General features: G+C 52.3%; 1 protein-coding gene across 1 annotated transcript; it reads left to right on the top strand.

Annotated features, from left to right (window-relative positions):
- Positions 1 to 3948: 3948 nt before the first annotated feature.
- FAM3D (FAM3 metabolism regulating signaling molecule D) lies at positions 3949 to 26903 on the top strand. Its single transcript, XM_059076256.2, has 9 exons — positions 3949 to 3997; positions 6171 to 6266; positions 14129 to 14252; positions 15631 to 15689; positions 18688 to 18738; positions 22403 to 22487; positions 23228 to 23354; positions 26452 to 26533; positions 26842 to 26903. Exons 1-9 carry the CDS (start codon positions 3985 to 3987, stop codon positions 26901 to 26903), a joined length of 699 nt encoding a protein of 232 aa, XP_058932239.1. The 5' UTR covers positions 3949 to 3984.
- The last annotated feature ends 526 nt before the right edge of the window (positions 26904 to 27429 follow it).

Below are 27429 nucleotides of genomic sequence, written 5' to 3' on the forward strand. Positions count from 1 at the left end.
TGGGACAAGGCAGGGAAGGCAGTCCAGGTAGACAGAACAACGTGTGTGAAGCTGGAAGGGGAGAGAACCTCACTCAGGGCAGTTGGGGGGTTAGAGCAGAGTGTGAAGTGGGGACAGTACCTGATGAGGTTGGCAAGGTCACCGTCATGTCAGGCCTCAGATCATTCAAGGCCATATAAGCCACGTGAAATACTTCGGCATTTATCCTGAGCTCAACAGGGACCATAGACCATTTAATCAGGGGAAATACCCACTTAGTTCTCCATCAGGTGCGTTCCTCAACCTTCCCAGCCTGGAGAGAAAGTAACCCTTTCTTCATCTATCTGTACTCTGGGACAGGTCAAGGTTGAGCTGAAAGGCTCAGGGAACAGGAAACAGGCTCCAGGAAACAGGAAGATGCTGACATCCCAGCTCCTGTAGGGTCATTAAGAAATATCACAAACAAGCTGGCAGAAAGATGCTGTGATGGGATTTTGGTTCCACAGAAACAGCAAACATCCGTAAAGGAATCCTGCCATGGGGGTACGCTAGCAGGAAGCAGCAGGGCGAATGGGGCCTGCCCACAGGGAGGAGACGGAGCGGATGCTGTCAGAGCAGCAAACTCCTTCTAGACAAGTGGCCTCCCTGCCTGGCAACTTTTTCAGGACAGGTAGATAACATCGCCCACATTTTATAAAGGAGGAAGCCAAGGCCCAGAGGCATGTGCCCAAAAACACACAACTGGTAAGTGACAAACCCAGGCCTGTCTAATCCCCAAATCTATCCTCTTTCCGGGCTTCACATGCTTTTTGCTGCCTGACTCTTTTAAGACCAAGACCCACATGCACTGTCCCTGCTGCTCAGCCCTTGCGTTTGCATCTTCCTGTGGGACTTGTCTATAACAGGAGGTGATGTGTTGCAGTGGCTCAGAAATGGACTTCAGTAGCCCCAGAATTACAGACATTGAGCTTAGCATCATCAAGGAGAAAAGCGCCTCCCTCTCCCCAGTTCCCATAGATCCATCCCAGGAAAAACTCTGATTGGCCTTGCTTGGGTCACCTGCTCCCTCCTGAACCAATCACAAGGAATCACAGTGCTCTGATTGGTCAGTCCCTTTTGACAGGTTGGGGTACCATGAAGGGTATTCTCCCATTCAAGACCACAGGTACATGTTTAATCTTGATTTGGAGGGTCAGGGAAAACTTCCCAGAGGAAGTGACTTCTACACTGAGACCTGAAGGGTGAGTAGGAGTGTTCCAGCCAAAGAGGCAGAGGAGCAGTGTTCACACAGAGGCACTAGCAATACCAAAGGCCCAGGGATACTCCACGGCACATCTTGCTCACAGCCATATCTCCGTTCCTAGAGCACGCACAGCCTGCTTTCCAACGAGTGCTCAGAGAATGCTTCAGGAATACAATCCACAATTGGTGTGTGACCTTAGACAAGTCACTTGCCCTCTCTGAACTTCAGCTTCCTTCTCTACCTGGTGGTTTCATCTTCCTAACCTTCCAGGACTACTCAGGAATCCAATTCATTCAGTCCTCAAATATCTACCAAGCACCTCCTCAGTGCTCAGCGCTGTACCAAGCCTGCAGAAGACAAGGCCTGCTGTGGAAAAGCAAAGCGTGCCTGGGGCTAATGCACAGGGCCAGACCTGAAGCCAGAAATCAGAAGTGGTCCAGGGGGAAGGACAGGAAAAATGGAGAGGCTCATGGACAGTGAGAGTGGACCATGGGCTCTTGGTCAGGTCGAAGTGGGGCAGTTTTCAGCCATTCGTGCCTTCCACTTTCTACCTCCCCACCTCCATCTCCTGCTTCCCGCCCTCCCCGCTCCCCGCTCCACCTACCTGTGACCCAGTTCTGCCCTGGGACCACCGAATCTGTGCCCGGGCCAGTCAAGCCAGCAGGGGGGGGCTGCAGGATGTTTCTTCCTGTGCCTTTGCCTCACGATTTCATAACCTGAATAACAGGTTGAAGTAACCCCAGAAACAAGGAGGAAGGAAACTGTATGGGGTTTGGGTAGCTGCAGAGAGAATTGTTGCCCCACCTGCATACCTGTCCCAGGTGCCTTTCTCCCTCCTGCCCCACCTTCAGATCCAGCTCCAGAGCCCCCGCTGGCTGCCAGGGTGAGCGGGCTGGGGACTCAGTAGCCCAGCAAGCTCTGCAAGGGCTGAGGGGGTCACCAGGACTTGGCCAGAAGGGATGTCAGGCCAGAAGAGCCCTCACCACCCCCAACCCTAAAGCCAGGAGTCCTGATTGGCCTGGGCACCATGCGAGAGGCTAGCCCCCTGCCCGGGTATGTGCCCCCATCCTGCCTCTCTCCTCCCTCTCTCTGAAGCCAGGTGTAAGCCTGTTATGAGGACTTGTTCTCTGTCCCTCTCATCCTCTGTTGCTGTCTCTCTGCTCTGTCTTCTTTCTCTCTTTCTGTCTCTGTACCTCTGCCATGTGCCTCTCCCCCTTGTCCTTGTTTTTGTCTCTCTAGTCTCTGTCTCCATGACACTCTCTCCATGAATATCCATGTCTGTCCGTTCATCTGTCACACCCTGTGCCTGTCTTTCCATCCTGTTCAGCCCCCGGGTCTCCTGGCTCGTCCTCACATGGGGGACCCCACAGGATGTCCTTTAAGCCTCATCCAGAGACCTGGGCTCCCGGACTACTGTAGGTCACATCCTGAGAACATTCAGGAGCACAGTATATTTTTGTATGTAAAAAAAGGTTGGTAATACGAATTTCAGAAATTTAAAGTTCTACAAAATCCCTGTGGGTGGGGCCAGGTGAAAGCTCAGCTTCCTCCCCTGGAAGGTCCTAGAGGGGTCAGGCCAGGGTGCATGGGAGGATTTTCATCCTTCTCAGAAGGAGACGTGGGTTTCCCTTTGCTGTTGCTGTTGTCGAAATACCAAGGACTGGCCCAGCCCGACTGCCTCGGTGCCAGGTGTTGTGCAGGTCTTTTGTCTCCTGTCTGGATCCTTGGCAGTCGGGCTTTGGACACAATGTCTGTTGAGATGGATTCTTAGCATAAAGAGGATTCTGGGGTGGAGGTTCAGGAAGAGTGGTGGAAGCAAGTCACTGCAGTCAGAGACCCTCCAGATGGCTAGGGGGTGGTCTGAGACCCGGGACAGTGACCACCAGCCCCGCCCTCCCCTCTTCTTAGACTCCAGAGACCTCCGGAGGGTTTTCAGCGCTGCCAAGTCACTAGTACCTGGGGGTGGCACAGCGGAGCAGTGGGACTGAGGCTGACCCTACCCCGGCCCAGGACTCAGGAAGGGAGGAAACTTCGGTTTCAACTCTCCTCTGAGACAAAAGACACTGGCAGTGCTTCCCTGTGGGGATTGGGCAGCCAAGACTTGCATCCAAAGTCTGCCCCTGACCCTTACAAGCTGTGGGCCTAACAATGGTGAGTCTTAGCTTACTTACCCCTAAAGTGGGGAGCTATGAGGATTAAAGGTGATAGTGCATATATGGCACCTGGCGCAAGCTCACCTGTGCTATGTGGGTCCCTATTACTCTTAATTTGGGTCCATCAGCAAAGATCACTTGATCTTCTGCTCCCTAATGGTTTCACTGGGGCTGGCCCGCTCAATGTCTCTCAGCTGGCTGGAGGACAGAACGATGGATAGATGCATGGGTGGATGGATGGATGGATGGATGGATGGATGGGATGGACGGACAAGTGGATGGATGGATAGATGAATGGATGAGTGAATAAATCAATCCTCCAGGGACAGTGGCTGGTAGACTGCATCTTCCTCTGCTTCCTAATCTCTGCATTCAAAAAAGGTATGTTGAATTTAATACAGGGGCAAAAGTGAAGAAGAGGTGGAGACAGAGAAGGAACAGATGGCAGATGATGAGGAACAAAACTGAAAGGACTGTGATCCCCTCAGTTTTAGGTACCCTTTCCTCATCTTCAGTCTTGTTCACTTTCAGACCCTAGATACCAGTTTCAATTTTATTTTCTTCTCTCCACAGGAACACTGATCCCAAGCCACTCTTCACCTGGACAGAATGAGACTGTCAGGTAGGGCCAGGCTCTGAGGATTCTAAGCCTCAAGGTTGAGGTCTGAAACTGGTTTTGGAAAACATTTTCTGCCAGCAGTGTCTGCCCATCCTGGACTCAGAGGTTACTTGGCTTTATTTGTTCTCGACTGGTCAGACCAGAATTCCAGGAGGAAACCAATATAGGGAGAGCTTGAAAGAGTATGAGGTGACTTCCTGCCTCAAGGCTGAAGGGCTACAGAAACTTCGGCACCATGGCCCCACCTGGCTGGGATCATGGAGATTCACCCTATCTTGGAAATACTTCACTGTGGTTGGCAATTACAGACAAAATATGTGCCTCAAGGAGGGCTATTCTAGAATCATCAAACCACAGGGCTGGGCACAAGGAGAGGCCTTTGCCTTCTGGTCTACACCCTCATACTGTACCCTCTTTGTACAGGTAGGGAAACTGAGGCACCAGATAGGAAACTGACACAATTCATTTATATTTTCAAACACCAGGAGAAAGATGAGAGCGAGTTTTATTTTTTTATTTTTATTGAAGTAGAGTTGATTTACAATGTTGTGTCAATTTCTGCTGTACAGCAACATGATTCAGTTATACATATATACATTCTTTTTTATATTCTTTTCCATTATGGTTTAGCACAGGATATTAAATATAGTTCCCTGAAGAGCATGAGGTGTTTTTTTTTTTAAGATGTATTTATTTGGTTGCACTGGGCCTTAGTTACAGCTTGCGGGCTCCTTAGTTGAGGCTCACCGGCTCCTTAGTTGCAGCATGCGTGTGGGATCTAGTACCCAGACCAGGGATCGAACCGGGGCCCCCTGCATTGGGAGTGTGGAGTCTTATCCACTGCACCACCAGGGAAGTCCCAAGCGCGAGTTTTAGAATCAGCTTACTTCCCCTGGTTCAGGTCCCCTCTGTCACTTACTAGCCTAGTGACCAGCTCTCCCAGCTGCAGTTTCCTCATCTGTACAAGGCGGGTAATCAATAACGTACAACACAGAGGGTTACTGCCAGGATGAACTGAAATAATGTGTGTAAATGCCGTTCGCCCAGTACCCGACACGAAATGAGTGCCATATAATGTGAGCCGATGCCCTAGAAGACGAGGACCCCACAGGCCTGACCCCACCCCATGGGATCCAGGGGGGCCTTTTCCCCCACCACAGTAGCGTGAGGCCAGCAGGAGGCCACAGCTGAATTCAGGGCTGAGGAGCAGGGTGGTGCAGAGAGGGAGGTCACACGAGATCGGGCGTGTTTAGGGTGGTATGGCCATAGATGGAGAGGGTGGTCAGGCAAGGAGCAAGGGAACTTGGCCTGATGGTTACACTTGACTCCCAAGGCTGTAGGATCACCAGAGTCCTTGAGGTGGGAGGTGTGGTGCAGCCTTCCCAGAAGAGTGAGGAAAGGGAGAGCGGCCGGGGGCGCTGGTGGTCCATCGTGTGTGGAGTTGCTCCTCCGTGATGCATGTGGGGATGGGGAGCAATATGGCCGTGGGGCAGGGGAGGCCGCATCGGCTAGGCCGGTACGCGTTCCTACAGACAGCACCGTGTGCTATTTGTAGCGGCTTTCAGGGGCAGTGGATGGAAAATACAGGAGACCAACCCCGCCCTCCAAGCCACCCTGGAGGCTGCCTAGTGGTGACAACTGTAACATCCTTCCCAACAAGCCATGGGCTCAGCAGCAAGGGCATCACCCTGTCTACTCTGTGACTGAGGAGCTCCAGCTCAGAGGTGCTGAGTCCCTGCCCGAGGTCACACAGTGGCAGGTGGCCTCCCTGAGCCTTCCTGCCTCCCATGCCGGGGCTCACCTGCCTCCTGCTCTCTTGCCGCAGTTCTCAGGCCTCCCCTCAGCGTGCTGATTCCCAGGCCTCACCCCAGAGATGCTCTCTGGAGCACTAAGTGGAGCCCAGGAAGGTGCATTTCTAACCCTCCCTCCCAGCGGCCCTACTTTGGGGAACACTGCCATGTAACCTTGCAGCATGATCTCACTGTTTGGTCATCACGTAGACTCACACTGGCCCCGCCATGCAGGCCGTGGACTGGTCCAGTGTGGGCAGGGTCCGGACCTACAGGATGTGGTCTCACTGAGGGGATTTGGGAAGGACCCACATGTAGCCTTGCTGCCTGGCCTTGCAATGTGGTCTGGTGCTGTGGTCACATGACAGCATCTCCTTGCTCTGCAGGTCTGCTTCACCTCCTGGCCCTCATTTTTGGCCTGGTCACCACATGGGTCTTCGTCCGCAGCTATATCAACTTCAACATGAAAACCATCCTCCTGGGTGAGTGGAGCTTGCTACTGGGGCAAGGCCTATGGACCAGGGCTAGGGGCCAAGGATCTAGTCCATCCCTGGGTGACCCAGAAGGTGGCCAGCCATGGCAAGGTGAGGACTGCCCTTGGGACCCGGGGGCAGTCAGGGTGGGAGAAGAGGAGCCCCCAGGCTGTCAGGAAGGCTGGGAGCCCATGGGGGCCAGAGAAGTGTCCCAAGGCCCTGGCCAGAACATGTGCCTGCATCAAGGGCCATGTTGGAAATGTGACCCAAGAAGGAAGGATAGAGGGAAGAAGAAAAGAAGGGAGGGAGAAAATTGCCCGGGCCTCGAGTGCCTTTCACCTGTACTTGCTGTTCCTCAGCCTGGAACCCTCTTCACTCAGACCTCCCTGTGGCCAGCCCCTCTCAGCCTTCAAGCCTCTGCTCAAATGTTAACACCTCAGAGAAGCCTTCCGTTACCACCCCAGCTATACTTGCACACGCTTTTCTTAGTTTAGAGTCTTTCAGGCTATTCCCTTCAGAACATCATTATCATCCATCATTAGGTTGTTTATTTATTTGTTTACTTGGTTGTTGCCTATCCCCATCCCATAGAATGTAAGCTTCCTGAAGGCCAGAATTTTGCCTTGTGTACATCCATCTCTCTAGCACCTCAGAGCACATACTCAGGAAACATTTGATAAGTGAAAGAAAGAGGGATGGATTGGTGGATGGATGGATGGATGATGGGTGGATGGATGGATGATGGGTGGATGGATGGATGATGGATGGATGGATGATGGATGGATAGATGGATGATGGATGGATAGATGGATGATGGGTGGATAGATGGATGATGGATGGATGGATGGATGATGGGTGGATGGATGGATGATGGATGGATGGATGGATGATGGATGGATAGATGGATGATGGGTGGATAGATGGATGATGGATGGATGGATGGATGATGGGTGGATGGATGGATGATGGATGGATAGATGGATGATGGATGGATGGATGGATGATGGGTGGATGGATGATGGATGGTTGATGGATGCTAGCTGCTCTACATGCATGGTCTCATTTAATCTGCACAAATGCCCTAGGGGGTGATTCATGGTATGTTTGTGGAGTGGACTCATGCATGACCTCATGTTGTGGTTTTATGTGTGGTCCGAGACGAAGAGAACCTCAGAGAAATTAAGAAACTTGCCCAAATGTCCCTTGTAGATGTCAGAACAGGAATGAGAACACAGGTCTCCCAGATCCAAATCCTTTCAAAGGAAGGAGAGAAAGGGAAGGAATTTCTACCTCTGGATTCATCCTCCTTAAAGACCAAGAACCACCTCCATTGACATAATCAAACATAATAACCTCTAGTGGTCCAGACCAGCTCATGGCTTCACAGCAGTGAGAAGCCAATCACCCTGCCTTTAACACAAACTCCCCACATGGAGTCTCAGAGGGCCCTTACCTCATGTGCTTCTTGTCGAGCATGGCCTGCACCCAGGTCAGGATGATTTATATGGATACATATCTTGGGCCCTACTTTTACAGACTAGAGATTGACTTGGCTGTGCTGCTGGACTTGGAGATGTGCCAGATAAGCACAGGAGGCTCAGAGCAGGAGGGGAGCTCAGGAGTAAACTCTAGAGAAGAGAGCCTCAGCTTGGGGTGGGAGAGGGGAGTAATTGAAAGGAGACCCCAGATATTGTTTCCTTCTCAAAACTCAACCACCTGGGGTTTGACAAATCAACACTCACCTCAACGATCATCAAGCAACTGTTCTGTGTTAGGTCCCAAAGACCCCAGAATGAGGAACACGTGGCCCCAGCTCCAGTCACGTGAGTTAGTTCACATGTCTGGCATACATTGTCACATGCAGCTTGCCCTCCATCTCCTATTGCTGATGATCCTTCAGCTCTACCATCTCCCACCTCCTCCCCCTCCTCCAGTTAGTAACTCTTCTTGCCTGTTCACTCGATGCCAGCCTCTGGATGCCAGCTGTTGTACTGTACTACCGTACTTTTCAAGGTACTGTACTGTAAGACTAAAAATGTTTTCTTTATTTTTTGTGTTTGTTTTTTATGTATTATTTGAGTGAAAAGCATTATAAACCTATTACAGTACAGTACTATATAGCCGATTGTGTTGGGTACCTGGGCTAAATTTGTTGGACGTACGAACAAATTGGACTTAGGAATGTGCTCTTGGAATGGGACTCATTCATATGTAGGGGACTTACTGTATAGAATACACAAAAATGGAAGTGCATTAACATGACCTGAGTCTTGCAAAATGCTTACAGTGGCAGGAAATGTAACCAGTGGGAAAAGCAGCCATCCAGACCCACTAGTGTGCTCAGGCACGGAAGGGGAGCCTTCATTTACTTTGAACATTCCTGACCTGGTTGCATGCACCCCACCTGATGATTTAATGCATTAATATGGAAGCACATATATTACTATAGCACAAAATTTTCTAATGTTTTTATTATTATCTTGATACATAGTTGGTTTCCTTTTTAATCCAATCTATTTTATTTTATGCATTTAATAACTTGCCGTCTGGTAGAGTAGGAAGAGCTGAGTGTCTCAAGAGAAGTGGGAATAAATTTACTCTAAGGGGAGTTCATAGGCTTTTCCAAATCACCAAAGGGGTCCATGGCACAGAAATCAGGTGATTAAGGAATTTCTGATTTACCTAATAAATTGGGCAGGGTTCTTTCAGATGGGAGTGACAAACCCAACTGTAAGAGGTTTAAACAAAATGGGATGTCTTTTGACTCAGGTCATTGGGAAGCCCATGGCATCAGACTTTAGGTGTGGCTGGATCTAGGGGCCCCGACAAAGGCCCCAGAGTCTATCTCTGTGTGCCTGGGCTCTGCTCCTTGCTATTTAACTTCATTCCATGCGCAGCTTTCTCTCCCAGGCAGGCATGGTGGCTACCAGCTCTCTGGATGTTCACCTTGCAGCTCAGCTGAAAAATGCTTCTCTCTCCCCCAGGGCCACATATCAGCCCCTAGAAGGGCTCCGTCTCCAGACAAATGTAACACTGTAAGTGGCCCAGCCTGGGACACGTGATACCCCTCGGGCCTTGAAGGCAAGGGTAGGACAGCTTCTCAAGGAACAAACGGAAAATGTGTCAGTGTGGGTGTCCCCCAAAAAGGAGAGTTCCCCCGCTCCCCGCCGGCATTTCTGTGTCCCCTGGGGGCCCTGTCCTCTAGGACCTAGCACTCAGCTGGTGGGAGACCAGTAGAACCGCAGAAATAAGCGGGACGCGGCACAGCTAAGATGTAAAGCCTGTTCAGATGTTCAGAGCTGCGGGAGTCGGGAAGGGATGCTCCGGGCCTGAAAAGTGACAGCCACACCATCCTGTCCTTCCCGGGGGCCAGGGCTCTTGACGCCTCTCACTGGCTCTTCTCCACAGCCGGCGAGAGTGGGTGTGATGGCCCCCAATGCGCAGACGAGGAAGCCGAGCCCCAGAGGAGAAAACTCACACGTGGTCACACACAGTCAGGCTCCAAGCCCAGTGGGCCTCACAACAGAGGTCTGCTTCTTTTTAACCATGAGAGAGTCCTCTGTGTGCATGTGTGTCTATGCATGTGTGTAAGTGTATGTGCATATGTCTGTGTGCATGTGTGTATGTGCGTGTGTGTGTGTGTTTGCGCATGAGAGAGAGAAGTGGTGACAGTGGCAAATTAGGGAGGACTTCCAGACCAGATGGGACTTTCAACTCATTTCAACCCCTGCCACAGGACAGGGACTGTGCATGGCCAGGCCAACACCTCTCTGAACTCCCTTCTTCCCTCTCCCCAGCCTCCACCCTGTGCAGGGGCCCAAAGCACTTTCTAACCAGATTCTGTCCTGTCTCCAATAGGTTCAGTCTACAAGGAGAACCGTGAGTGTAGACTCAGCCCCGTTTCCCTTAGGGTGAGGTGTTCTAGGGTTTCTAGTCCCAGCCCTGAAGGTTCTAGAAAAACTTTGGTTCCCAGAGTCTGCCCGGCTCATTCTTTCCATGGCCTGATGGTACCTTCCAAAGCCCCCAGCCCTGTGGCCACTTCTCAGCCATTCGGACTCATAGTGGGGGCTCAACTGTCTCCCTTCCCCAGCATCCGCTGCCTGCAGTCTGGACTGCACCCACCCTGCCCCCCTCTCTCATCCCCTGACCCGGCTGGGAGCCCCAAGGATGCAGGCTGTGCTTATTATCATCATTGCAATGACCCCAGAATTGGCTTATGTTTCCTGCTCCAAAGTACCAGGGCCATGTTGAGCACCGCAGAGGCCCCCAGAGGCAAACAGAAGGGAGTACTGATAGTCTAAGGGGGCAGAAGGGCCATATGTGCCAAGAGAGGTGGGGCGACATGCCCTGGGCTCCAGGAGGGCCACCTGCTTCCAATGGGAAGGGGTCAGGGAAAGCTTCAGGGAGTAGGCGGCTATTTAGCTGTACCTTGTGGAGGAGAGACTGGCCTGTTTAAAGGCCTAGGGGCAGGAATGCTGGGGCTCCAGTGGAGAACTTGGCTGCTGAGTCAGGGATGCAAGCGTGGGGAGTGCAGAGAGGACTGGGAGGGCAGGAGTGCTGAGACATCTAAACAGTGCAGAGAAGAGCAGAGAAGGTGGAAGGAAGGGACAATTATGGTGATGATAACAGTGACAGTGATTGAGTGCCTACTGTGTGCCAGACACTGTATTCAGAACTTTACAGGCATCTCATGCAATCCTCACCAGAACCCTATGTGGATGCTATAAGTATCCCCATTTTGTAGATGAGGAAACTGAGACTCAGAGAGTCTGAAATCTCTTGGCCAAGTGGCAGGGAGGGAGTCAACCTCCCCATCTAATCCAGAGCCCACCCTCTCAACACCTCCTTACAAGAGACAGCACCTCTGAGTCCCCCTTTCCACACCAACACAGTGATGACTGAAGGGGGATGCACCTCGGGGAGTAGGACTTTCCCTGACTGAAAAAGGCATAGAGGGGACTTCCCTGGTTGTCCAGTGGTTAAGACTCTGTGTTCCCAGTACAGGGGGCACTGGTTCAATCCCTGGTCAGGGAACTAGATCCCACATGCCACAACTAAAAAAGAGCCCACGTGCTGCAACTAAGACCCAGTGCACCCAAATAAATATTAAAAAAGAAAAGGGCATGGGAGCCCCTGTGCACTGTGGAATTACAGAGAGCAAAGACTATACACCAACACAAACCATTCACCCCACACCCTGAACCCTGTCTCACTGAAGCCTCCTGAGTCACACTGTGAAGTAGACACTGTCACACAGCATCTTGGTGCTGAACAAACACTCAGACGTCACCTGCTGGGGGGAAGGCAAATCCAAACACACGTGCTGCCTCTCATCTTCCCCGGTTCCCACAGCAGACATCACCAATCAATCCCAGCACTCTTTCCCTCCAAGCCCACAGGTAGCCTCAAGGCTTTATCATTAAGCCTTTAATAGTAGATCCGTTAACATTGAAGAGGAAACCTCTTTGACAACCGTGATCTAAACCAACTCCCTCATTTTACAGTTGGCACTTTTAAGCGAAAGGGAGTGATTTCTGGCAAGTCACACAGCAGATTATGGAAGTCGGCCTGAGCTCCCTGACTGCAACTCCCCTCCAGTGCTCAGTACCATGTCCTGAGCACTAGCTTCTCAGGTGCCCAGAGGGTTGGGCAGCTTAGGAAACCCCTGAAACCCAAACCCACAGGGCAAATCACCTGCCTCCCAGTGACTGAGACCCCTGGGCCTCCTCCCCCTCATCCGGTAGCTTGACCGTGAAGGCTGGATAGTCAGAAAATCAATTTGGGAAAAGCTTGCTAAGCCGGCCTGTTGACATGGGGTTTATCCGACTCAGCTGCTGTTGATTAGGTTCTGGACAAACTCCAGAGTGGTCCCCGAAGCCTGGCCCAGCCCCTCTGGCAAGGTGAAAACCTCTGGATTCGAAAGTAAACTGGGCTCTCTGGGGGGGCAGGGGGGTGGAGGTGGAGCCCCAAGGCTCATAGGAGAGGAGGACCCCTCCCAGCCTCACCCTCAACTAGCCACTCTGGGGGGTTTCTGTCCAGAGGGAGGGGTAGGGGCGTTGGGTCCACATCTGCAGCCATCCCTCCCCTGAGCCAGTTGGGGGTGTCTCCAGTCCCGGCCCTCACTCTCTGGTGATAGTGTCCCAATTGGAGCTCTGGTTACGCCCACCAGGCCTGTATGCTGGCACTCGGGGTGGGGAACGAGAGCCTAGGATGGGCTTTCTGCAAAGATCATCAGATCATCAGGGGAGCCCTGGTGCAGGCTGCATTCGCTCCTAAGAAGGGGCACCATCACCCACTCTGAGGCACCACAGCCTTGCCGAGCTTGGCACTAGTGGGCTGTGTCCCCCCAGAGGGACGCTTTTTCCTGATTCCCATTAAGGCTCCCTCTAGGCCCTGGAGACCCTAATCACCCTCCCAGCTTGGGCTCAGACCCGCCTAAATGCTCTAGGTGTTCATTCAGTGAAGATGTATCAAGTGCCTCCTATATGGCAGGCACGGGAGTATGGGGATGATTTAACAAGACAGTAAAGATAAAGGGCTTGCCTGGCAGGCAGCAAGGCCCTGGCGTGCGCCAGCGTCTATTGAGAAGCCTGTGGGTTTGCTCCAAGCACTCACTGGCACGGCTCAGCCAGACGCCTGGCGCAGGGGCTGAAGGAGAGGCTGCCTGATCACTGCTCTCCCTTTGCAGGTGAACTTTCTCTAATTCCCTCTTTACGCAGTCCTCCCTCCTGGCACCTTCTGAACTGTCAGGTGGTGTTAAAACAACATGCATGGGGCTTCCCTGGTGGCGCAGTGGTTGAGAGTCCACCTGCCGATGCAGGGGACAGGGGTTCGTGCCCCGGTCTGGGACGATCCCACATGCTGCGGAGCGGCTGGGCCCGTGAGCCATGGCCGCTGAGCCTGTGCATCCGGAGCCTGTGCTCCGCAACGGGAGAGGCCACAACAGTGAGAGGCCCGCGTACCGCAAAAAAAAAAAAAAAAAAAAAAAAAATGCATGAATGTAAGTTAGAAACTGCCAGGCGGAAAGTGCGGATGACATCTCAGCGGCTGTGTTTGGGGGCGCATCTGCCTCTTCCGCCTTTCACAGGCCTCCAGAGTTTGCCCTGGGAGGGCTACGTGGAGAGGATGCAGGTCTTAATAGCAGCCACAATAATCAGAGGTCCCACATATTGAGTCCTCAGTGGGTTCCAGGGACCATGCTAAGCTCCGGGAGGGAAGTTCCACAACCACCTGCCTGGTCCCTTTGAATCTCAGGGTCTGGCCCAAAGTAAGTGCTCCGGAGATGAGTAATAAGAATAGCCAATAAGCCCTGAGCATTAACCTGAGTTCATTAATCCCGCACAAGAACCCAGTGGAGAGGTACCATCATTAGCCCATTTCACAGATGAAGGAGCAGATTTGCAAGGAGGTTGAAGACTTGCTCACGGGAAACTGGCTAGTGAGAAGCGCTCCCACCCACTATGCTGGGCCCCCAGGAGCTTGTCAACGGGGGCCTCTGTGAGCTCAAAAGGCTGCCATGTCTCAAGAGAAAGTTCTCAAGAGAATCCCTTAATCACGGTGACTCAGGTCATTAACCACCACTCACTGTTCTGCACACAGTTACCGAAGGCCTGCGGGCAGCCAGCAGCTGTGCCAGGGCTGGGGCTGTGATGGGAAAGCCGGAAATGAACGCTGGGTGGCCAGACACGCAGCATCCCGTGTCTTTGATGGGGTTGTTGGAAGCACTGTGGGAGCACAGAAAGGGGCAAATCCACAGACCTAGATGGTCAGGGAAGGCATCTCTGGGAGGAGGCCCCCTGTCCTTGCCCCTCTCCTCCTCCTGGGCCCCTTCCTTAGCCGCCGCCACCAAAGCTATTCTGTTCCCTCCCCAGCTTCACACTTGGTGAAGACCAAGTGTGGCCTCAGCAAATCCTGCCCGGACAACTTCTTTGTGTTTAAAATCAGCAGCGGGGCCGCCAACGTCATGGGCCCCTCCATGTGCTTTGAAGGCCAAACGTAAGTTTCTGGCATTTCTTTTCTTTTCTTTCATTATTTCACTCATTAGCAAGTTCAGAGGCCTCGAGGGCAGGCCCTAGAGACCAGACCACACCTTCGACACGCTTCCTTTTACTCTGGGTGGGTGGGTCACACGTGATAATAATCCTAACATCTTGCAAATCTGCCAGCACCTTGCTAGACGCCTTACAGCATCGTCTCCCTCAATCCCCCAGCATTCCTGGAGGTGGGGCGATAATCCTCCCCTTTGTAAAAATGAGGAAACTGAGGCTCAGACAGTGTGACCCAGCTAACCCTTGGGAGAGCCAGGATTTGAACTCAGGTCTGTCTGGCCAAGCTGCTGGGCTTCCTATGATGGGGGATGCCTAAGGGCAGTGTTCAAGATCAAGGTCCAGGCATCAAAGCCCAGATGCAGCGGGTGCCAGGGCTTCTACCCAGGTGCAGGAGAAAGACTATATACCAGGCTCTCTAGGTAGTAAAGTCCCTGAGACAGCAAGTTCATCCTACAAAAGAAGCCAGAGACAGGTGTTTTAGTACGGATTCTGAACCTAGATCCAAATCATTTAGGCTATACAAGGAAACCTACTGGTTCACGTACCCAAAAGGCCAGAGGCAGTGGGCACCAGCAGCAGCTGAATCCAGGGGTTCAAACCAAGCCTTCAGGGCTCCCTCTCACACTACCTTCAGCTCTGCTTTCCTCTGTCATTAGATTCAGTTTTCTCTACTGAAAATGGACTTCTTCATGTGGTGAAGGAGGGAGGCCACCAGCTGGGTTGACATAATAGCCCTGTCTAGCACCCCACTGGGAAGAGCTTTCCCATCTGAATTAACCCTGCAGAAGTCCCAGGGCTGGGGCTCATTGGCTGGCCTGGGTCACATGACCACACCGGCCCAATCACTGTGACCAGGGGCACAGGATACTGGCTTGTCCAGGCCTGGGAGAGAGGTCAGTGCTGAGAACCTCCTGGCCTGAGACGGAGAAGTACATTTTTCCCAGGGATACCAGAGGACGGGGTATGGATGCTGGGCCGCAGGAACACAGCTGGACTCCACTTGGGGACCCCAGACATGGCAGGACGGGAGCAACTTTCCGGGCTCTGCCTTCCACCTAGCCTGGGGGCATGGGCTGACCCTGCCTCCAGCATCTCCAAGCTCCAGGCAGGGACCTTCCCTCTTCCCTGGGCAGAGTGTTCTGGTCCAAACGTGCCATGAGAGACTCAGAGAGTCCAGCCCACCGCTCGTTTCCAGGAGCAAACAGATGGCCCAAATAATTCCGTGTGTTTCCTGATGCTTCGGCATCACACCATGTGGGCCCTCGCAGTGTTCACTCCACACTCGGGACCAACTGTGGTATTTCGTTTTTCTTCTTGCTCTTCAGGATCATGAGTCCTGTGAAAAACAACGTGGGCAGAGGCCTGAACATCGCCCTGGTGAACGGTGAGTCGCCGATCCACCCCCTGCCGGCCCCCACCATGCTCTGAAGCCTGGCTGGCCTGTGGGAACAGGTCTAAAAGAGCTGGTCTGCCCTGCAGTCATGGCCAGGTCCCTGCCAGGTGCACCTATCTCAGGAGGATACACTGCTCCTATGAAACGTGACCCCGTCTGGGCTTAAACCAGCACACGTGAAACCATAGGGGGCAATGTGAGATTACAAACTGAGTACACGCCTTCATTCACTCATTCGGCAAAGAGCAACAGCAGCTACTGTGGGCCACGCTCCGTACGGAGTTCTGGGGGGTCAGCTGTAAACTAAGGAGGACGGACCCTGGCTTGACAAACCCCTGTGGGCGCCCATGAAGTTCACAAAAAAATCAGAAGGTGGTGAGCACACATGAAGGAAAAGGAAACACAGCTCCGGGATGGGGACACAGAGCTGGCAGCGGAGGTAGTCGGGGGAGGAGGCTTCCAGACGGAGGTGCTGGTCAGCTGAGGCCTGAGGGATGCTAGGGGTTGACCAGGAGAAAAGAGGGAGGCTCCTTCCAGGCAGCGGCAGCACTGTGCAGGGTGCACGGAAGGGAGGAGGAGAGGGGCTTGGGGGTCCACACAGGCTCTCTCTGGCTATAACACAGAAGCAGGGTGTTGAGAGGTGAGGTTGGGGAACCAGCAGGGCCAGAGGATGAGGGGCGAAGTGTCCTGCTAAGAAGTGTGGAGCTGAAGTAGAGCAGAATAGGAAGGCTTGGAAAGGCTATGAGCAGGGCCTGAGGGCCCAGCCCTGCCTTCCTGAAACCTCCTCCTAGCTTGGAATAGGGAGGCTAGAGGCAGGGAGACCCAGGGAGGCCCACAGTCTCAGTAACCCTGCATCTCCAGCAGGTGATGAACAGGAAGCCAACTGCAGGCCAAGCCAGGAACAGGGACATGTTTCAGGAGGGGGTAGGTTACAGGGGCCGAGAAGGACCAGGTGGTGTGGCCCCAGCCGAGCCCCTCCTGTCTGCCTTCAGCTCTTACATGATCTGGGGAACAGGGGCTATTTGCCTGGATCTAAGAGCTATTCCTGGGACAAAGGTCAGGGCAGATGGAAAAAGGGCAAAATGGACACTCAGGAGAAAAAGGGTTCAAGCTTGTGTGCAGTGTGACCACACTTAGGAAGTGACAGGGTACGGTTGGAACCCTGGCCCTTTGCTCCTAGAGGACCCATTTCCCGTCTGCCAAGAAAGCCTGCTGCGTCAGGGGAGAGGTCAAAGCCTGGAACAAAGGAGGAGCGTTGCCAGACAGGGGTCAGAGGACAGCCCTGGCCAACTTCCTGGGAGTCCAGGAGGGGCAGGAAGCTGAGGGGGGCCGTTCCGCCTCCAGAGTCTTGAGAAGGAGAGGGAGGCCTGATTCCGCCTGCTGCTGGCCCCTTCCAGACGGTCTCAGAGCACCCCCAGCACGCAGAGCCCAGGAAACTCTAGCAGCCTCACTTACATCAACTGTCCCACCCAGTCTCCACTCACCCCACAGTGGGGAGGGCAGGGAAGGGCTCCAGCTGCAGCCGACCTGGCTGAAACCTGCTGGGCTTCTCTTCCCCCAAATGGACCACCGTGGGAGAAAGCGCCTGAATATTCTCCCAGGAGATGGGCTCAGACGGAGGCCTCCTTCCCCCTCCCTCTCAAAGCCCAAAGATAAAAAACAACCACTGATAACACTGAGAGCTAACATTTATCAAGCACTTACTGTGTGCTAGCTATTTCAGTGATCCTCATCACGATGCTAGAAGGCAGCTGTGCTCAGTTTCCCTGTTCTCCGGGTAAAAACTGGGGGCTCAGAGAGGCTGGGCAACTTGCCCAGGTTACACAGCCAATAGAATCATGTAGATTTGAACCTGGCTCTGGCTGACTCCAGGTCTTAATCACTCAGCGAAACTACCCGCTGGACTAGAAATGTGTCCAAGCACATGCGCAGCGCCTACTGCATGCCAGCTGTGGAAAGTCTAACAAACCACTCTCAGGGCCTCAGGGTCCTCATCTACATAACGAGCCAGAACAACAAAAGGACTGCAACTTCTCAGCCTTTTAGATGGCAGGGATTCCTTTGAGAAACTGTTCAAACTACACCTCCTCCCGCCGGTTCCAGAAAAATCCGCAAAAGCACAAGATCACAAAGGTAGTTTCACCGGCTTCATAGATTCCTTCCCAAGAGCCCCAGGTGAAGTGTCTGGAGGGGCTTGGACACTAGTGGCTCCAAGAATTCAGGGGGGACTGCAATGAGAGCCTGCTCCCACCCGGCAGCAGAGCTGCCACTACCCAGGCCCCTGTCGCCACCCTCTTATCAAATCTACCAACTGAATTAGGGGGAGGGGGCAGTGAAGGTGAAACTAGAGCTGCCATCCCCTCTGCAACACCCCCATCCAGTGGCCAAAGGTAAGAATTGCAATTTTCCTCCAGAATACCTGATTCCCTGTAGGATTTGTACCCTTGGCAAAGCCCACCAGGGCAATCCAGATTTCTGGACTCAGGACACTGAGTACACTTCAGCCCACTGCAAATCCCTTTGCCTTCAAGGGTTGGAGCGCTCAAATTGCAGAGTTCCTATTTAGGTGAGAATAGTAATGATGGTTGTAGTTTTTTTAGTTACTATTTTATAGGTATGATTTCTCTCACATGCATATATTTTAAATACATCTCATTTAGTCCCCTCAGCCCATGGTACAGATGCAAAAATTGAGGTCAAATGTTAAGTCGTGCATTAGGAAGTGGCAGGGCAGAACACAAACCCAGACTGGTTGGATTCCATTCAGTTCCAGAGAGGCTGCACCGTTATGTGCTTGTACCTCTCAGATCAGCCCAATGGTTACTGGGCACCTAATTTAGTCCTGCATGCTTTCTACAGGACCTAATTTTGTTCCACTATTATTCTATCCTATTTTTAGACCTTAGACGACAGAGTAGCCACTCTCCACAAAATGAAAGACAGAATGACATGCTACGGCAAATAATAGTTCTGCTCTCTTATCCCTTAGGAACCACGGGAAAGGTGATGACACAGAAATATTTCGACATGTACTCTGGAGGTAGGCACCACTGTTGGCCCTGAAGTCAAGGGCGGGCTGAGCTCCTTCCTGTGGCAAGACGCTACCTGGGTGCCAGGGAGTTTGGCTCTTGTTTCCAGGGACCCAATCAGAAAGCAGCACAGTGGGGAGAGCCGTCCTGCTGCCTTTGAAACTCCTTTCTACTGTCTTACTGCGCACTCCCTGATGCAGATCCTGAGGCAAGGATTCAAGTGCGGTGTTTATTTGGGAGGAGGTGATCTCAGGGAATGTCAGTAGGGAGGTGGGTAGTGAGCCAGGGAAAGGAAGGCAGCCAGTGCAGAGCGTTACGGAGCCATGGATCACTGAGGGGAGCCAGTGTAGAACATGTGCCCCTGAGACACCCCGAGGGGCAAGGGAGCCGGGGTGCTCCTACCCCTAATCCTTGGCACTTCCCACGCTCCTGCCCTGCCCCAGGGTACAAAGGAGGATGTGGAGGCCGGAGAAGACCTTCAGGCAAAGAAATGCTGCTGCTGGCAATGGGAAGCCAGGCACATGTGCACTGAAATGCTGAGGTCGAGAGAATGTGGCCCAGTTTGCTCTGCTAGGTAGAAGGTAGTTTTTTAAAGCCACGGGGTCGCTATTGAGCCCAAGGACAGGACAAGGCCTCCCGAGGCCCAGAAAGGACAGCTCTGAGGCTCCAAGCTCTCTGCATCTTTCTGCAGATGTCTTTTCTTCTCTTTACATAGACATGCTTTCTGAGCTTCTCTGTACCCAGGGACACCCCTTACTCGGGAAGTCACTTCCTCCTTGTCCTTAGCACAGCCCAGCAACGGGACACCGACTCACCTGGGCTGGAGGCCAGGATACCTAAGTCCCCCCCAGCAGCCTGCTCCCCGACAGGCCACCCGGCAAAGCTGTGGAGGCGGGACTCTCACGCAGGCTTGAGACATCTTCCAAAATGTGGTGGAATCAGTCCCGGGGCCAATATGCCACTTGCTGCCCAGCTGGCAACCCAGCCCCCCACCAACCCAGGAGCCTCAGCAGGAGTGAAAAAGCAGCAGGGTGGCCCCTCGCAGACAGCAGAGGTCTGGGCCCTGCAAGGACTGGCTTCCGCCAGGATAGATGAACTGAGTTCAGCCTCCTTCTCGGCGCCCAGCTCGACCCAGTGTCCCTCTGTGTCCCCGCAATCACAGGGCCAGCTCTGGGCTCGGGCATCAAGGGCACTGAGCATGGGACCCCTCACCCCAGAAGCTCCTCGCAGAACGGAAGGGCCCTGCTGCTGCCAATCAGCTGATTTCTTCTATCCTCAATCTCCCACCTTGGCCTCCGTCTCCAGGGAAAACCTACTTCACTGCACCCACCTAAATATGTGAGCCCAGAAGGGGAGAAATCACCAAGCAGCAGAGAGCAGGAAGCCCTCTTGGCTTTACAAACAAAGGAGGGGCTGAAATGTGGGAAATGGAAGTCTGCGGCCCAGGAGTCACAGCGGGGGAAGGTGTTCAGAAGGTGACCTGCGACAGCAGCCTTAGAGGCAGGAGCCAGGACTGCGTCTTGGGCTCAGGGCTTCCCACGATGGCCGTCTTCCAGCCGAGTCCCACCTCACAGATAGGGTCTGCAGGGCCGGAGGACGTGCCCACCTGGAGCCTGCATCAGGGCCCGTGCAGACCTCTTCCAGGTGTGCCCCCCACGCTACAGACACACCCATAGGACTGAGGGGTGGCCGGGGGATGGCTGCTGCTGGAGGAGAGGGTGGCAATGACAGAGCTTGGACAGGCAGGGTGGGTGTCCGCATGCAGGCATGCAAAGCCCCTCCTGGTACAGGACAGAGCTGGAGACGGGTGAGGAGAGAGAGGGACAGGCCATGGGCCGAGGGCGGGGACCTTCATTTGTTCTCTGTCCAGGGTGGCCTGGGACCAGGTTATGGAAAAGGTCATCTCTGGAGTCAGAGATTTCAGGTTGGGTGACCTGAGGCAGGTGACATCTCTTGAACCTCAGTTTTGTCATCTATAAAATAGAGGTAGAGGTAGCCATAGGCCTCCACTTCATAAGCTGGATGTGAGAATTAAATGATATAACCTGTAATATTCAGGGGAAGGGACCCAGCCTGGTGGGGGGAGGAGCCCGGGGAAGCTTCATCTCCCTTTCCCGCTTCCCTCACTCCATCCATGTGATTCGGAAACGAGGAGGTCATCTGTCAAAATGAAAAGGGAAAAAAATAAAAAGATAAACCAAGTTTTATAACGCCTTATCATAAACTTGGATGTAACCATGGCTGATGGGGAACAAGAAACAAGCCTTTTGAGAACAAGTCGCCCCTTCCCACAGAAGAAAAGAAAAAGATGACTTTTAGAAGGGAGGAGATAGTTATCAGAAGGCACACTTCATTTTTTCCAAACATCCACTGTCCATTCCAGACAAGAGCCAGCTCTTGATATCTGCTGACGGCTCCAATGAATTAATGGTACTTTCAGAGCTCCCACCTTTTGTCTCAAGAGTTGAAGGGCTGCTGTGGTCGTTGACTGGAGGGCTCCATGTTAGAGAGCAAGTTGGTGGCTGGCCTTGCTTGGGCGACTTGATTTTTCCTCTGAATTCAAGGGATACCCACAGAATAGTAAGAATCAGGGCAGCTTCATGGACATGCAGGCTGTGAGCAGGAAAGCCATACAGGGCCCCTTGCTTAGAAGAAACTTGATTCGATGCTCTGCCTTCACCATCTTGAAATTATTAACAGTTTTTCAACAAAAGGCCCACATTTTCATTTTGCACTGGACCCTGAAAATTATGTAGCCAATCCTGCTAATAATTGTAATTCTGTTATAACGCACTTACTGCAAGCCCAGAGTCATCGTCACATTTGAGCTTTACAGAAATGCTCTGAGCAGGGCTATTAATTATTCTCCTTTGACAGATGTAGCCCCTGCTTTGCCCACCAGGCCAATCTTGCCCATACTTCGTGCACTGTTCAAGAGCCCTCTGTATAAGTTATGCCTTATCCAGAGTACTATTTGCACTGTTCGTGTGTTCCTTTAAATCAGTTCATTCACTTTTTTTTAACCTAAATAAATATATCTTAAAAGGAAATTATATCACTGCCCTAGGTAGAAAGGCATCATCTTTTTTTATGCATGCAAGGTGACCATAAAAATGAGCACAACAGAAAAAAACTCAGTGTCGTTGAGGCAAGCTGCATGCTGATGCCTCCCCAGGTGCTGTCCCCAGATCTGCTCTGTGTTCAATCCAGAGATCTCTCAAGTGCAGGCAGGCATTAGAGATGCGAACGGAGCCTTGCTCCTTGACATAAGCTGGAGAGTTGGGGAAGCCCCATGTTCTCTCTCAGTGGCTCGAGTTGCCCAGTGGGTGTTCCCCCTAAAGTCAGCACAGACAGGCTGGGTGCATCTTAAACAGTGTAGAAGGGGCAGCGGAGCTCCTGAGAGGTGACTGTGCTCGGTCCCCTTGGGGGTAGACCTCCAAGGGCCCTCACACCATGGTTCTTACCCCAGCTGCAGAGCAAAATCGCCTGGGAAACTTTCAAATTCTAGAACCACCCCCAGACCAGCTGAATGAGGATGCCCTCACTCTGTGCAGATGGAGCTCAGTGTCAGGCTGCCCGGGCATTCCTGGATCGTTAGGGCCATAGGAGAGGATGAGAATGACCAGCCGTCTTTCTCCTAAATGACCAGCATGTCGTTTTCCCTTCCTCCCACAGATGCTAACCTCCTGGTGAAATTCCTTAAAGGAATTCCAGAGGGCACGCTGGTGCTGGTGGCCTCCTACGATGACCCAGGGACCAAGTAAGTGGGAACTTCCGCCTGCCAGGCCACGGGGAGAAGCGAATCAAAGACCTCCAAACTACAAGTCCTTTTCCTACTATCCTGCTGGCTCCAGCTTCTGACACCTCCTCCTAAGGAACCAAGCAGACAAGCGCACAAAGAGATGTTCTGGGGGGTTCATCACAGCCGTGGTCACAAGAGTGAAAAACTGGACACACTCTCCCTGTCCAGTGATAGCGAACTCGTGACAAAAATCACGATATATGGCGATATAAGACGTATTATTATATATACATAAAAGAGGATATACTGCATCAAAAATGATGACGTAGAAAATATTTAAGGACACGGAGGAATGTTCACCCTTTAGTACTAAGTTAAAAAAAAAAAAAAAAGTTTACAAAAGAATTGGTATAATCCCACAGTGCACGAGGGGAAAAAGACATGAAGGAAATATACTAAAATTTTACAATGATTATGTCAAGGGGGGTGAAACTAAGTAATTTTTAGTTACTTTGTAAAGTTCCATATTTTCCAAGTGAACGTGTATTATATTTGCAAAAAGAAGCAAAACTGTTGTAACTCTTCGCCAGCCCCTCGGATTGGCTTTCGGAGAAGCAGCCTGGCCACTCTGCCCTGTTTCCCCTGAGCTCCAGAGAGGCTGCGGCCCTCGCTGGAGGAGGGGTGGGGGGTGAGCCAAGGGCCTGAGACGCTCCCCTTTCTCCCATCCCGAGCTCACCGTCCTCTCTGGTCCCCTGCAGGATGAATGATGAAATTAGGAAGCTCTTCTCCAACTTGGGCAGCACCTACGCAAAGCAGCTGGGCTTCCGGGACAGCTGGGTCTTCTTAGGAGCCAGAGACATCAACGGTAAAAGCCCCTTTGAGGAGGTGAGTTCCCGGCAGCCTCCCTGTCCCAGTGAAGGAGGGGATGGGAGTTGCGGGAGACAATGCCGGGAATGGACAGACAAGGGCTGGGGTGGCTTGGAAAGGACACATGGGGCAATGTGAGGAGGACTACCCAGCGGTCGTCCACCCCGGAGATCAGGGCGGCCCGATTGGCTAATCCCCCAGCAGGAAGCAGCCTTGACCAGGTGGGTCATATATAAATACATAGAGACATAGGTAGGTACCAAAAAGGAGAAGGAAAAGGAGGGGGAAAAAAAAAAAGGATGAAAGAAAATTAAGGCTTGGAGGAAAGGGAAAGGAATGTAGAGGTGAAGCTCGCCTGATGGGGCAGGGAGAGAGTCCAGAGCAGGGAGTGGGCCGCCCAGCTTCTGGTCCCCTCTGCAATCCCCTCCTCCCCCCCGCCTCAGTGTCCCCACCTGTAAAGGGGCAGGTTTGCGCCAGGGGAGCCCCAAGTTCCCTTCTAAGTTCCCTTGGAAAGGGTGAACTTGCACCAAGAAGGGGACACAGGAGGGCGCCCCTGAGTATGCGGAGGGAGTTAGGAGGTGTCCATGATTTGGGCTACACAGTCACCACCCAGGGGTGGCCCGAGCAGAGTGCACCCGGGAGGCATCCAGAGGTGGGGTTTGAGGAGCACTCACGGGAGGAGGGGGGAGTCAGTGACGGTTGGGGGCCCCAAGGAAATGCTGCACCTTCTCCTCCGCACCCCGTGCAGAACAATCGCCATCTGTTCATCCCCAGTTCAGAGCAATTCCAAAACCTGGGAGAACTGGCCAGGCTTCCCCAGCATGAAGTTGGCCAGTCAAGATGGGAAGCTAAGGGTCAATGATTCAGACATATATAGGACCAGTGAGGAAAGGGAACTCTGTCCTGGAGGCAATGGGGAGCCATGGTAGGCTTAAGCGGGAGAGTGACCAGATCAGATTTGTAACAAGGAAGACTAGTATTCAGCGAGTGCTTGCTCTGTGCAGGCACGGCTGAGCAAGTGACCTGCAGGATCTTATTTAAGCCACAACGAGCTAGGTACAATGAGCACCCATCCCATCTCAGAGACAAGGATCCAGGGCCTTGGAGAAGTTTTAACCAGCTTGCTCAGTGATAGGGATGCGTTTTTCATCCAGGTCTGCAGCTTCCCCAAGGATTTCCTGTCCTCATACTTTTAGAATGGCCTCCCTGCCTGTGCATGGGGATCACTGTGAAAGGGGCACAAGTCAGAAGGCAGGGAGGAAGCCAATGCAATAATCAGACAAGAGACCCAGCAGCCTGGAGGGGGAGGGGCTGTGGGAGGCAGAAAAGGGACAGTCAAGAAGCCTCGTGCTGAGCTCCAGGGAGGTGGGGGTGAGGCTAGAGTGGGCTGCAAGGGGTTTTGCCTTGTCTGGAAAATGCTGGCCTGGTTTGTATGTGTGTGTTTCCAAGAGAATATATTCAGGTAATTAGAAATTTCTTTTAAAAAGTAAGGAACAGGCCTTCCCTGGTAGCACACTGGTTGAGAATCTGCCTGCCAATGCAGGGGACACGGGTTCGAACCCTGGTCTGGGAAGATGCCACAGAGCAGCTAAGCCCGTGCACCACAACTACCGAGCCTGTACTCTAGAGCCCGCGAGCCACAACTACTGAGCCCACATGCCACAACTACTGAAGCCCACGTGCCTAGAGCCCATGCTCTGCAACAAGAGAAGTCACTGCAATAAGAAGCCCGCGCACTGCAACAAAGAGTAGCCCCCGCTCACCACAACTAGAGAAAGCCCACATGCAGCAATGAAGACCCAACGCAGCCAAAAATAAATAATTTCTTTTTAAAGCAAGGAATAGTGCAAAGTAGCTTGTGCTAAAGGAGAAAAGGAGAGGACCCTCTGTTTATACCCTGTGGGTGAAGGACACAGGGGGCAGGGGCCTGGGGCTCCAGAATGTCCCTTTGGAAGGTGTCAGGGGCAGGACTCTCTAGGAAGAGGCAGGGCGGGCGCTGTTCTTCCTTAAAGCGCAGCTTCCAGACCCAACAAAACTGGGCCAATTACAGCAGAGAGGAAGCAGGTAAGTAGAGAAGAGTCAGCACCACATTTTGCCTGACGTCTATGATCAGCTGACTGCAACCCATCACCCAAAAATGAACCAAAGACCCCGACGTGATTAAAACCATTCTGTCTTTTGTTCTCCCACATGGGAATCAGGGTTTCAGAGAAGCAGCATCTAGAATTTATTTTTCCTTCCTAAGGGTTAGCCACAATTATCCCACCTGTAGATTTTATCATTTACATTCTTTTTTCCATAAATTAAGCCTGAGCATTTTCAACACAGTTTTAACTGATTTTATTCTCCTTATACATTTATTATTAATATTACACAGTGGTTCCACGACTTACCACCTGGGTGCCATAGGCAGTTACTTTGGTTCTCTGTGCCTCTGTTTCCCCATCTGTAAGGTGAGATGATAACAGCAAGCACTTCTTAGGGCTATTGTGAGGATTAATTACAGACGATGCTTTGTGCCTGGCATAGAGCAAGCATTCATGAATTGCTAGAATGCTTCCTTTTTTTATTGAAGTACAGTTGATTTACAATGTTGTGTTAACTTCTGCTGTACAGCAAAGTGATTCAGTTATACATATACATTCTATACATTCTTTTTAAAATTATTCTTTACCATTATGGTTTATCACAGAATATTGAATATAGTTCCCTGTGCTACACAGTAGGACCTTGCTGTTTATCCATTCTACATATAATAGTTTGCAGCTAGGATGCTTCTTTTTCTTCTTCTTCTTATTATTATTATTATCATTTGGGATGTCCTAGAGGGGCTAAAGCTCTTCAAGCACCACTCCCCACATGCTTGGTACCAGCCCCCCCAGTCCAGGGCATGACAGGCGGTGACTAGGCTCTGATCTCATCTCTGAAACCTTGGGTAAGTTGCCCTCCCCAGCCTCAGTTTACCCATTTGTGAAATGGGCTGGAAATATCCAACTCTCCCATGCCCTTCATGGGGCAGTGGCGAGGATGAAGTGAAGCCATTTAGGTTTTAAAGCACAACGCACATGCAGGCGTGAGTCCTAACATCGTCAGTGTCTCTCTTCTGTCTCTCTAGTTCTTAAAGAACAACCCAGACACGAACAAATACGACGGCTGGCCGGAGCTGCTGGAGCTGGAGGGCTGTGTGCCCCAGAAGGTACATTAGGGCGGCTGTGGCTCTTTCTGGGCCAGGGCCTGAGGATGCTCCTGCCTGACTTAGGAGTCAGAGCCCAGGCTCACTGCGAGCCGGACTGGCCGGGGCTGGAGGCCAGCGGAGGAGGAGAAGGAAGAGGGAACGGAAGTGTGGAAAGCGCTGAGGGTCCTCCAGTACCCTGCACGCTTCCCCCTTTGGAAACAAAGGCCCCCTGGGTGGAGGCGTCCTACCTGGAGGTGGCCAGCCTCAGAGGGTCCTTCCGGAGCCGGCTGTCTGTGGAGAGAACAGGTGTGCTTTGCTTCGGGGACTTCTGACTGTCGACTGTCACTCCCAAGGAAGGACAGGACGGACTGCCTGCACCTGAGCACAATTAAATTTTATTTTTGGTGATTTTGAGCAAACTTTCCCACCCCTTGATGTGCAGCATTTCCCCTAGGGTGGAAGTGGTCTACAGACTGAGTCTGTCGGCCACAAGTTCCAGCAGGTTGGTGACGGCTTCAAGCACCTGGTTAAGCAGCTAGAAAGGAGGTCGGCTTCATAGGGATTACTTTGAGGTGTGAAAGAATCCTTGGTTCCCAGTGTGAGGTGTAAGATCCACAGGAACAGAGACAGCCAGAGGACCAGACGCAGAGAACACTGTCTTCACCTGCTGTTTGAATGAGGGCTGGAGAAAAGCCAGATCTGGAGAGGGGGAGGAAGCAAGGAGATCTGAGAAAGGCTGGAAGGAAGAGCCAGACTGAAAGACTTCGGGGAAAACATCCTGGCTGTCTCTGTGTGGGTTCCCTTGGGAGCAGCCCCAAGATAAGGATTCGAGTGCGGGTTGTTTATTTGGGAAGTGACTCTAGAAAACACCCATAGCAGATGGGAAAGTAAGACAGGAAAGAGGAGGCAGCCAAGAAG

The sequence above is a fragment of the Kogia breviceps genome, chromosome 10, assembly GCF_026419965.1.
Source record: "Kogia breviceps isolate mKogBre1 chromosome 10, mKogBre1 haplotype 1, whole genome shotgun sequence".
NCBI lineage: Eukaryota > Metazoa > Chordata > Mammalia > Artiodactyla > Physeteridae > Kogia > Kogia breviceps.

Excerpts from the sequence above, each read along its gene's own strand:
- FAM3D (XM_059076256.2), top strand. Across the intron at positions 18,739-22,402 it reads TTTCGACATGTACTCTGGAG|ATGCTAACCTCCTGGTGAAA; the intron begins GTAGGCACCACT and ends TTCCTCCCACAG. Across the intron at positions 23,355-26,451 it reads GTAAAAGCCCCTTTGAGGAG|TTCTTAAAGAACAACCCAGA; the intron begins GTGAGTTCCCGG and ends CTGTCTCTCTAG.